General features: G+C 34.1%; 1 protein-coding gene across 12 annotated transcripts in view; it reads right to left on the reverse strand.

Moving 5' to 3' along the window:
* The window catches only part of ADAM22 (ADAM metallopeptidase domain 22), a 217,999-nt gene that overhangs the window by 52,509 nt on the left and 153,333 nt on the right, over positions 1 to 12,157 (reverse strand). For all 12 annotated transcript variants that reach the window (XM_032875808.1, XM_032875798.1, XM_032875790.1 and 9 more), the window contains exons 8-14: positions 11,644 to 11,714; positions 8,579 to 8,653; positions 6,906 to 6,977; positions 5,900 to 6,066; positions 4,290 to 4,374; positions 3,220 to 3,310; positions 1,941 to 1,992 (exon numbers count right to left, since the gene is read on the reverse strand). In XM_032875808.1, coding sequence (XP_032731699.1) covers positions 1,941 to 1,992; positions 3,220 to 3,310; positions 4,290 to 4,374; positions 5,900 to 6,066; positions 6,906 to 6,977; positions 8,579 to 8,653; positions 11,644 to 11,714 — 613 coding nt within the window. The remainder of the gene's footprint in view (positions 1 to 1,940; positions 1,993 to 3,219; positions 3,311 to 4,289; positions 4,375 to 5,899; positions 6,067 to 6,905; positions 6,978 to 8,578; positions 8,654 to 11,643; positions 11,715 to 12,157) is intronic.

A 12,157-nucleotide genomic window follows, 5' to 3' on the forward strand; every position in this document is an offset into this window, starting at 1 on the left:
TAGTCTAGGTAGATGGCCTGTAAAATTTTGTTTTTAAAAATTAAGCAGAATAGTCGAACATAACATACTACATAACTTTCAAAAGACAAGAACCACTAGCTTGGAATTTAGTAAGTGTTAGAAAATTACAACTATGGAAAAAGATGTTTACTGTTCCCTTTTATTACTAAACAGAAAGTCCAAAGATATTGTGAAAAATATTTTAATACATGTTTCCAGATACATTCCCTCTATCATTTATCTTCCTTATCATGAATTTCTTAGAGGAGTTCAAAATGCAAATATCAATAAATATTTATTGAAAATCAAGTGTATCAAGGGATTATGGTGTGAGGTCAAACAAAAGTATCTACTAGTGTAAGATGTAATTGTCAAAAATTTACAACTAATTGGTGAGGCAAAGCATAAGGACTATATGGAATTAAATGATAATGCAGGTGTTAAAATTATAACAAATCTCAAATGGCTAGAAACGTGCTTGGAGAGAAATGAGAATTCCAAATGAAAAGAATATATCAAAGGAATCAAAGGAGGTTGGAATTAATGTACATTCATGGTGAGCAAATTTTTAAGAAGCTTAAAATCCATGTAGGATTATGGCTAGAAAATCAAAAAACCTGGAAACCCCTGTCTTACTATCATAATAAGCAAACCAACCATGAACAGCAGTGGAAAATGAGGTTATAAATGAGCCTGAAGAAAGATTATGCACATCCAAGTACTGGAGGAAGAACTCCAAACCTTATTCTTCAGATAACAGAGACTCAATAAAAGTTCAGAGCAGGAAAATGGTATGATTCATGTGCATGAAGAGGAGAATGGAGGAATTTGTGCTGGATACATTCAATGAACCAGAGCTGTGTACTAACAGCATGGATAAATCTTACAAACATAAAGATCAAATAAAGCAAATCACAGAAGACTACATATGGTATGACTCACATAAACTAAAAACATGCAAAGCAATGCTATGTATTACTTCAACATACACATATGAACAATAAAAGTATTAAAAGGGACTTATGAATAATATGAACCAAATTCAAGACACAGTGACTTTGGGTGGGGTTGGGGAGCAACAAGAGAGAACACAAGCGGGATTTAACTACATAAGTGTTTTTTTTTTTTTTTTTTTTTTTGGCTGACTGAGGGTATATATAAGGTTTCACATCTTCTACTCTTTATGTCTTTTCAATGATGATGGAAATGGGAGTTCAGGAGGGAAAGAGGGAAGCTGAAAGTTGCCTGGATGTCTGGAATGTCATTAACACAATAAAAGCTCAAGATGATAAAAGTTTAGGGTAAGGAGTAGTTATGAACTTGGCATGAAAGGAATGGTTGTACAATTTATTAAGAAAAAATAAATACAAGATTGGACCCAGATAGTGTGTGAAGGGTATAGAAACGAAAACCTTTTTGGGAGCACAGAGGAAATAGATCTATCTCTTCCCAACTCCTCACTCAGGGACATACTACTGGTAGCTTGAAATCAGCCCTTGTAGGACTATTTACATCACAAAAATCAGAGCAAGCTAAAAATCCAGGCTCTTTTCTTGTTTTTTATTTTGAGAATCAGTTTACCAGCACACCACTGTTTACAACCTATTTAACCGGAATTGAAGAGACAAAAGAAAAGAAAATTAGTAGGTAAGCCATGAAGAACAAAGCTGTCCCTCTCCTCTTATTTTTCTAGCCTAGATGAAAGGCTAACAAAGTCTTTGCTCTTCTATTTTAACTGAAAACAATTGTTTTCATAAATAAGAGATGATTTTGTAAAAATATTTTATAATACAGAGCCACTGAGGAAATCTACGGCCCATTTTCTTTTTAATGTCAGTGGTGAGGTTCCATGCACTAAGTTGTTGGTGTCATGTTCCGAAGGAGACAGAAGCACAGCAGGGAAAGGAAAAGGGAATTATTTGCAAAAAGAAGTGGCTCACCCAGTGTCTCCCATTATGCATCCGGACCACGTGTCCTCACATTTACACTCACCTAAGGGAAAACGAATACACATGCCTTTTTACAAAGTGAAAACAGATGCATTAGAGTGGTCTATTTTGAAAAGTATATCTTCACTTTATTCCTTAAATACCTTTGAAAAAGTAATACCTGCTTTCTAATTTTTCTTATACTTGAAGTTTTGCATGCAATGCATAATAACAAAAAATCAACTTTGGCTACATCAAGATTATATAATTTTTACTAAAATAAAATCTTGATATTTAAACAAGTGGCCTTATTTCTAAAGCATTCGTTGAAATGCTTTAAAGTGGCTTAACAACCCAATACCAATGAAACAGCATCATTATAGGATTCTGGTTTCACAGTCCCTTATGGGAATTCTTGGGATTTCTTGTCCAGTTTTAAAACCTCTGCACCAAAGCTGCTGGTAGAAGGCAGTACAATGTATTGTTTAAGCAGAAAGGCTTAAAATACCTGGGCTCAAAACGTGGACTTGCCACTTACTATATGAGTAATCTTGGAGACATTACCCTTTTAACATCCAGTCTCCTTATTCTGTAAAATGGGGCTAATGATGGTTATCTTGTAGGATTATCTTGAGGATTAAATGAGTATCTAGATGGAGATAATACTAGCATTTGATTATCTGTCTTATAACAGGCTTCAGAAATGGTAAAAGTTATTAGTCAAATAAACAGTATTTATATTTCTTATTAAAATAATAAGAGAAACAGGATTCCAGTCAACTTTACTCCAAATACATGATGTTTGACTATTCCTGGTGAATTAACGTTACCTACTTGGGAAAATATATTCTTGCTAGATGCTAATCCTAGCATAGTTTATCAGGTCCATATTTTACTGAGCCCATTAGCAGGCAAGTTCTCCTCTGTGGCCATAGTAAGAGATGTTTTCAATAAACCATAATAAAACGGTATGCCTTGAACCTACAAGCCTAAGATTCTGTACTGACCATTTAAAATGACCAAACTGAGCTTATTTTGTTCTTTTTTAAGGTTAAATTCAACAATGAATTTATCATCACATAGCTTTAAATGTTTATTACACATGGAGAAATTTTCACCTGCAGGACAAACACCTTGAAACATTTTTGAAGAAAATACTGTATGCCCCAGCTGTTTATCTCATACTACCACCCAAACTCTTTTGATCAAACAACTGAATTTAAAATCTCATTCTCCAAAACACTTATAGAGAGTCCATTTTAAATACAACTAAACCACAGGGTGAACTTACCACTTGCCAACTTTCTTTTGTCTGAGATAATACCAATATTATGGGCTAATGACTGGGCGAGTGTAACGGCCATTAAATCAGTTTTCCCAAACTGAAAAACAAGAGCAAAAACAAAATACATGTAAACAAGAATTATTTTTTATTTAAGATGGCTCAGAGAAAAATGTCACAATATATTTGGAATCAAGTAATTTCTAAGCATCCTAATAAAGCTAAACAATGGAGCATTTAGGAAAAGCTGAGAGAAATAAACCCATTTGATTCAATCTTACAAGGAAGACTAGAAGCCAGAGAATCACTACCTTTTGGGCTTAGAAACTTAAGTTTAATTCTGAGTATAAATTTTACCAGTGACATATCTGAAAAACTTAATACTTGTATATACTTCAGTCCATCTTTTAGATATTAATAAATCTGTACATTATATGGAATTTATTCATTTTGTGTGTCCACTTGCATGCCCGAAATTTTCCCAAATTAAATAGAATGCGGCTTCAGAAAACAAACAGTATGAGTAACAGGAAGTGGGAATGATCTGTGATCTAAAGAAACTTGAGACCTAAAGATATTTTCTTCAATATGTAGATTCAAGTAGTTTTCTTCTAGATCACTTCCATGAGACTTAGGGCCTTAGGGGTAAAAAGAACTCTTTGGAAAATTTAATCTATTTTTCCTCCAAAAATCTGCCAAATATTGAAGAAGGAAGAAAATTTCCAGTTGGGTTGTTAGGCAATAAGTTAATGCTCCATGAATTACTCAATTCTCCAGGAAATCAGCCAAAGTAATAGGGCCTTATTTTTAATAAAAATAAAAGTAAAGATTTTATCTATATGATCTTTAAATAGCTAAATTTGGAGACTACACTAGTAGAACATGAAAAGAATTATCAAATATTATCTTCCATTATTTTCCTATTCTCTGTCCTATGGTCATTTATAGCAACCATATTGGTTGTGAATAAAACAACCTAACACCTAGAGAATATGGAATATGAGAAATTATTTCTTAAATATTAGGAAAACATTTTCAGCCATCATACCACTTTGTATTGTACAGATGTTCACACCTACTTCATTCACGCCTCCTCCTTTCAGCAACGAGCAAATCCCACCAATATAAGCCGCCCCGCTCCGGCTACTCTCAAATTGACTTCCCCTTTTAGAAAAGGAAATGAAAAATGCTTACTGTTCAGAGTTCCAAGTATCACTGTACCTCTCATTATTAATTTACCACACTTATTTTCTCAATGCAAATACATTCCTATTTTGTATATTCCTGAGATAAAGGGAGGAATGTGAATATTGTTTACACACGTAACTGAACAAAAGAGTTTCTGAAAAGGATGTTTCCCCACATGAACAATAATACCTTCAACAGAACTATACTGGTTTAAAAAAAACCACTAACACAGTGTACTCTGAGAAAGGATACAAAATCACTTCTGTGGTATTTCTGATCAAAATGCCCAACTTGAATCTCTTAACGAGAAAACATCAGACATCCCCACGATGGGGAACATTCTATAACATAACTGACCTACACTCTTCAAAAATGTTAAACCCAAAATAAACAAAGAAAGGCAGAGGAAATGTCCCAAATTAAAGGAGACAGAAGAGACAGGACAATTAAATGTGATGCATGACCTTGTATTAGATCCTGAATGGGGGGAGGGAATTAGCTATCAAAGACATTATTCAGACAGTTGGAGAAACCTGAATATAGGTTACTTAAAAGTATTGTATCTCGTTACATTTTCTAGTTTAAATAATTTAAATATAAATTTTAATAAAATTTAATAAAAATTTAATTGATAAAAATTTAATAATTTACTACAGTGATATAAGAGAATGTCTTTATCTTTAGGGAATATACATGTATTTAGTAATGAAGGCCCAGTAAGTGAGTATCTCCAACTTGCTCTCAAATGGTTCAGGGAAAAAAAAAAAATCAATAGATAAATGGATGAAAGGAAAAAAAGAAGGGAGGGAGGGAAAAGGGAAGAAGGAAAGAAAGAAGAAAATCATAAGCAAATGAGGCAAAATGTAAATAATTAACGAATCTGGGTAAAGAGCATATATTTCCTTGTAGTATTCCTACAACATTTCTATAAATGTGAAATTGTGTAAAATGTAAAAGTTACACAAAAATACACTCTTTAACTTCCATTTATAACTTCCTTCAACAGATCTTACTTTACAAAATCGTGTTTTTTAAATACTATAATACATAGTTTGCTATTATATCAATATGCATTTTACCTCAAAAAAAAAAAAAACCCATGAAATTGAGAAAAAATTAAAAACAAACTCCAGAAATACTAAGGTCTCACCTTAGAACCAAAGCAAAGGGAACACTAACATTTAAAATACAGAAACTTTAAATATAATTCATCTGTCAAGAGTATTCTTTATGAGTATTAACAATACTTTAACTCAATAAATGTTCTGCTTAAATCTCTTGAAAAGTAAATAAAAATATACATACAATAATAAAATAACTCAAAAGTAAACTTTTTACACTTTCATGACAACTCCTAACAACCTACACTTTAAAACTCCTTTCAAACATATTGCCATGTCAAATCTTACTTTCATTATACAGGAGAAAGGATAGATCTCAGTCTCAAGTAATAGAGCATTTATCAGGGAACTAAAAAAAGCAATAAATAAAAGTTACGTACGAAAAAAGGTGAACTGCATCACTCTTCTCTTTGATAAAATCCCTCCTGTATTTCATAAACTCACGTAGGGTGATCAGTGGATTTTCAGATATGGCAAACTTGTTGTCTGCTGCCCAGGTTTCCATGGCAACCAATACTATCCTTGTCTTCAGTTGATCTTTATATATCTGGTATATTAACAAAAGAAACACACCAGTTATACATGTGGTAAAGTCAAATGATTTATGAACAGGACTATAAAACTCCTTTTATGAAAAGTTTTGGATTTTAGTTCAAGGTAAAAAACTCTATTGCCTTTAAGGGAGATAATTATTTCTCTAATTCACATGCATTTTCCTTGACTTGCAGAGAGTCAAACTCTTTACAACTAAAACCCAAAGAAGAATGCACTAGTTAGAAACAAAAGAACACTTTTTGACAAACGTTTGCAACCTTTTTCAAGGATCTCCCCGAGTCTGTTTTCTGGGACCCTGGAGAAAGATTTCATGCATTCCTGGGTTTCCCAAGCGAAGAATGGAACAACGAAGACTCCCCTGGGATTTAATTTCTATGTAACCTGACTGGCCCCAATTAAACTCATGGAGAAGCTACCTACAGTGCCTTGTCAAGAAAAGATTCAGAAAGTAAATATAGTGGGATTACTAGTGCATGATTCATACACAAACAGGCACTCTCTTGAAAACAGCACAACTGCCTATACTGTTTCTCCAATGTTGGAAGTACTCTGTTAAGGACTAGGACTCAACTTTTTATTTTTCAATATGAAAAACCTAAGGAGAAATTTCAAGCATCAATCCACGGGTAACTTTGACCACCCCCTTTTATCATCTTCCCAGTCAGAGATCAAAATCAATCAAGTCCAGAGCAAGGTAACGAGGGACTTACGGGACACCTTGCCTGACGCTCAATTCAGAGCACCAAAAATACAAGAACCATCTTGTCCATTCTGTTAGCAATCAGGGGATAACATTCCTCTATGGCAATACTGAATCGAGTTGATACTTACTAAATCCGCCATGTTCACCACAGATTTCGCATATGTATTAGTATGTACAACCGAAAGCCGATGTTTTTTAAACTGAAAACAAAAGAAACAAACAAAAGTGAAGGGCTTCCAAATAATCACCTCGGCAAAGAAAATACGGTGTAACTGAAACATCTCTATGGCTTTCTATAAAAAAATTATAACACTTAAGAACTAGTTCCTTATATGCTGTGTAGTCTGAGGCAAGGCTGTTAAAATTTTGAGGCCTCAGTTTACTCAAAAGTGAGATGAAATAAAAATACCTATTCCATTCATTTCACAAGTTTATTTTTAACACAGAATTGTTATTGAAAATGAAAAAACATATGAAAGTTGTCTATGAATTACAAGACATGCAAATACAAGTAGGGTGGATAGCCAGAAAGTGTATGTGAATACTGCTATAACTTTAAAAACTCACTAGTTCTTTAAGACTTAATCAGTAAAGGAGAAGAAAGCCCTACAATAAGGGTCACAAAGAGGTAGCTTAAAGCTAGATGTGGCTGACATAAACCTTTTGTTTGGCCTCAGTAGTGTTTTTAAAACCAGGAAATATCATGTAAAACCTGGTTTTGGGCTTCGCTTAAAATTAGCATCCTCCCGTGGTGAAAACGAGCAAGTACTGAGAGGCAACCACTCCCATTAGTCAGGCCAGGTATCTTTCTTTTGCCACAGGCCTCACCCCTCTCTATTGTTTCACATCTGGCTTACTTCATTTGTGTTATCTGCCTATATATCTCTATAGACATCTGAATGTGTGCTATTCTAAAAAGTTGAAATTACATGTTCTTACAACTTATTCTGATCATATAAAAATCTCAGGAAACAGTAACATTCACTGACTTCAAAGAGGTTAGAAAGATAAAACTTAGTTCTAGCCTGAACCAAGAAGAAAAACTCAATCTGGATTTTATTAGTTGTAGTACTAGTAGCAAGAATAGATGATCAATGTTTGCTTAATCATATGCAAATGACATATTTTCCCTCAACTAAATCACTCAAGTAAATTAAAATGCACTTAAACCTGAAATTAAGTAAAATACAGCAATGTGCTTCACTGAACATGTTTAGTTTAAAACTGTGGTTTTATAGAGCAATTAACATTATAACTCACTGCTGTGCTGTAAATGTAAGCCACTGCCTACAACATGCCCATGAACTGAAAATACATACTCTCGGTCAAAATAAATGACTCAGCAAGAAGGAAGTTTATCCAGATTCCTATCCTAAAATCTTCACTGCTTGCCTATATAAGCATTTCCATATGGTTTGCTGCATAGCAAGCCAGAAACTGAAAAACTCCTTTCCTTTTATTAGGGTAAAGTTGTACACTGCAAACTATAGTGTCATATTACTGGTGCCTTGCTGATTTCCTCAATATACAAATATTCATTAAGCAAATCCAAAGGGTTGACCAATTTTAAGTCAAAGAAATATTTCTGGAATGTCACAAAGTACTCCTAGTTACTTCCACCTAAGAATGTTTCCAATTTAGAGGTTGTTAATGGCTAACAAAATGCATCGAGATATACAAATGTCTTTTCCAAGTTAAAATTTTCTGGGTTTCTTGTTTCTTCTAAACATATTTCTGCACCCACCAGTTTTACCCCTTGGCCCAGACAAGTTCAACCAACAGACGGTTCAGCAAATCCTACCATCAGATGATCGTTGACAATCATCAGCTCAATATATTTGGTTTCCTCCTCCACAGTACGAGGATGTCGACGAAGCTGCGATATGGTAAAAGAAATAGCACCTAAATAAGCCCTCTGAACTTGGCCGTGGAAAACTAAAAAATATGTTACACATTATGTTGCATGCAACCACTTTTCTACCGTTTTGCGAATTTGACTTTTTTTTTCCTTGTTTCCACGTATAAGTGATACCATGCGGTATTTATCTTTTGTGTCTGGCTTCTTTCATTTTAGCACAATGCCTTCCAGGTTCATCCATGTTGTCAAAAATGGTAGGATTTCCTTCTTTTTCAAGCCTGAATGAAACTCCACTATACATATGTGTGTGTATATGTATATAAAACATTTTCTTGATACAGCCATTCACTCATGAACAGCAACATTGATAACACTGTCTTATATAATAGAAATTTGCTGGCAGAACTTAAATGTTTTCACTAAGGGGGAAAAAAGGTAAATATGTGAGGTGACAGATACATTCATTAATTCAATGGAGATGTTCTTTTCACTATATATATATATAAAATCATCCCATTTTATACTTCAAGTATTTTACAATTTTGTCAATTAATTATACTTCAATAAGGCTGAAAAAAAGTGTTTTAGTTTAAAAAAACTAAAACATGTGAGAGAAATAAACAACATTTCCACTTTTATCCCTTCAGAATTTGTCTCATTTTTGTCAATTTTATTCAGTTTTTGAACAGGTAATAAATTCATATGAGTCAAAGATTAAATAAAGAACTATAAAGAGGTTCGGGATTGAAGTCTTCCTTTCACTTCTGTTCCCTACCTACCTAAGTTGCTAACCTTTCTCCCTACAATGGGTTTAGCACAGAAATAACGGAAATAGTTATGCATATAAAATCAAATATAACATATATTTGATTTAGTACTTCTATTTATTTCACTAGTTTTTGCATCAGGCTACTTTCATTCACCCAGTGTATCTTGGAGATTGTAACACATGAAGTACATTCTTTCAGGTTTAATTTAAGCTTCTGAGGATACAGGGGGGTCTCTAATGGACACTTTTATCCTATAATATCCAAATCTGGGATTGAGAATGCCTTTCTTCCTCCGGTCCAGTTCAAGGGATCCCCAAATGATATAAGAGCTTTGTTCAGATAGTTTTGAGAACTTCCAGGCAGAATTTTGTTATCTATTACAGCTATATTATATCTGTCTGTTCAACAACAATTTTCTCCACCTTCAAAATCACAATCAGTGGATGCTACTGGTAGGACACTAAAGCATCCATATGCAGTTCATCTATAACACAGTCTTTAACAAGAGCTGTAAAATTAACGTTTTCCATAATGCCATGCTTATCATGCTTATCATATGATCTCACTTGTATATGGAATTTAAGAAACAGAGGATCATAGGGGAAGGGAGGGAAAAATTAAACAAGAGGAAATCAGAGAGGGAGACAAACCATAAGAAACTCTTAAACATAGGAAACAAACTGAGGTTTGCTGGAGGGGAGGGAGTTGGGGGATGGGCTAACTGAGTACTGGACATTAAGGAAGGCACGTGATTTAATGAGCACTTGGTATTATGTAAGACCGATGAATCACTAACTTCTACCTCTGAAACCAATAATACATTATATATTAACTGAACTTAAATTAAAAATTTTTTTATATAAATAAATAAAATTTTAAATAAATAAATAATTTTAAGAAGTTTTAATTTGGGGTGTCTGGGTGGCTCAGTGGGTTAAAGCCTCTGCCTTCGGCTCAGGTCATGATCTCAGGGTCCTGGGATCGAGCCCCGCATCAGGCTCTCTGCTCAGCAGGGAGCCTGCTTCCTCCTCTCTCTCTCTACCTGCCTCTCTGCCTACTTGTGATCTCTATCTCTCTCTCTGTCAAATAAATAAAAAAAAAAAAAAAAGAAGTTTTAATTTATTTATTTGAAAGAGAGAGAAAGAAAGAGAGAGAAAAAAACACAAGCAGAAGGAGGGGCAGATGGAGAGAGAGAAGCAGACTCCCCACTGAGTAGGGAGCCTGATGAGCTCCTGATGAGCCCTGTGCAGGCTCCATTCCAGGACCCTGGGATCACAGCCTAAACTGAAGGCAGACTCTCAACTGACTGAGCTACCCAGGTGCCCCCCCATTAAAAAACTTGAGAAGAAAAAATAAAATTATCCTATCCTCTGATCTCATAATTCATGAATATAAACATTATTTCAAATTAAATCTTGTTGGCAATCGTCATTTACTTAACTGGGCCTCAATATATACATATATCCACAAAATACATAAAGCTTGTGGTAGCAATTCATGGAACACAAAGCCTTCTGAGAGGCAGAACTATATAAAGCATAAATGGTCATGAACACTTCTCTGAGACTAGACATTCTAGGTCAGAAACTGAACTCCACCACTATTATCTTGGGCAAGGTTCTTAAGCTTCTTACACCTCAATGTCCTTAGTAGTAAAATGGCGATAATAATAATAATACTACCTTCCTCATAAGATTTTAAGAGGATTAAGTGTGTTAATATGATTGAAATTCTTAGAACAGAACCAGGCATAGGCACCTGTGCAGGGAGCCTGCTTCTCCATCTCTCTCTGCCTGCCTCTCTGCCTACTTGTGATCTCTGTCTGTCAAATAAATAAATAAAATCTTTAAAAAAAAACAAAAAAAACAAAACCTGATTGATTCCCTTTTAAGGGGGTATTTTTACAAGTAGACTCCATGACGTGATACAACCTAGGCAAGAAAAGAGGCCTGTGATAGAAAGAACTGGAGATACCATAGCTGGGGCCATAATCCATCTATTTGATGAATAACCACATTATCAACACCATCTTGAGTCCTTTTTGAGTCTATGAAACAACATGGCCTCCCTCCACTGTTCCTACAGATCTGTCACCTCACTGTTCACCACACCCTGACAAATGCCAAAACTAATACTTAACCCTCTCACAGAGACCTTACAGAGACTTAATGTAGAGTTAAATGACTGGAAGTTGCCACGTCTTTTTAAAACATCAAAGAATAACCTATGAATACATACCTGCCGTTTACTTCTTTTTGGTCTTGGCTTCAAAATAAATTTTGGTGGAGTGATGTGTACTTGTTGAAATTCTAAAAGGAAATAAAAGTAAATTAACTTAGTGCATTTGCCAGGTTTCTTTCAGACAAGGCAATCAAAGTTTTACTATCCCTTCCTAGTATAAATCATATAATTATATTCAATTCAGTTATTAACTATTAGCGATTACTATAGTTATTAATAATTAATATAAATAACTTACACATTATATAATTATATGGTTATAAATTCTATAATGTATGTCACACTTAAAGATATACAGAACATTAATCAAAATAATTGTGTTCATATGAATGCTAACTAAAATATATCATGAATGAATAAAATTTTAAAAGTTTCAAACATTATTACTGTTTTATCTCCAAATTTTTCTCATATTTTTCCTATAAATACCACCACATTCTTGAACAAGAATCTTCTGCATAGCCAACCTGGTCTTCCACGACTGATCTTCATTAAAGAATGACACACCAAA

Source organism: Lontra canadensis, unplaced genomic scaffold, assembly GCF_010015895.1.
Source record: "Lontra canadensis isolate GAN:19392208 unplaced genomic scaffold, GSC_riverotter_1.0 scaffold2, whole genome shotgun sequence".
Classification (NCBI taxonomy): domain Eukaryota; kingdom Metazoa; phylum Chordata; class Mammalia; order Carnivora; family Mustelidae; genus Lontra; species Lontra canadensis.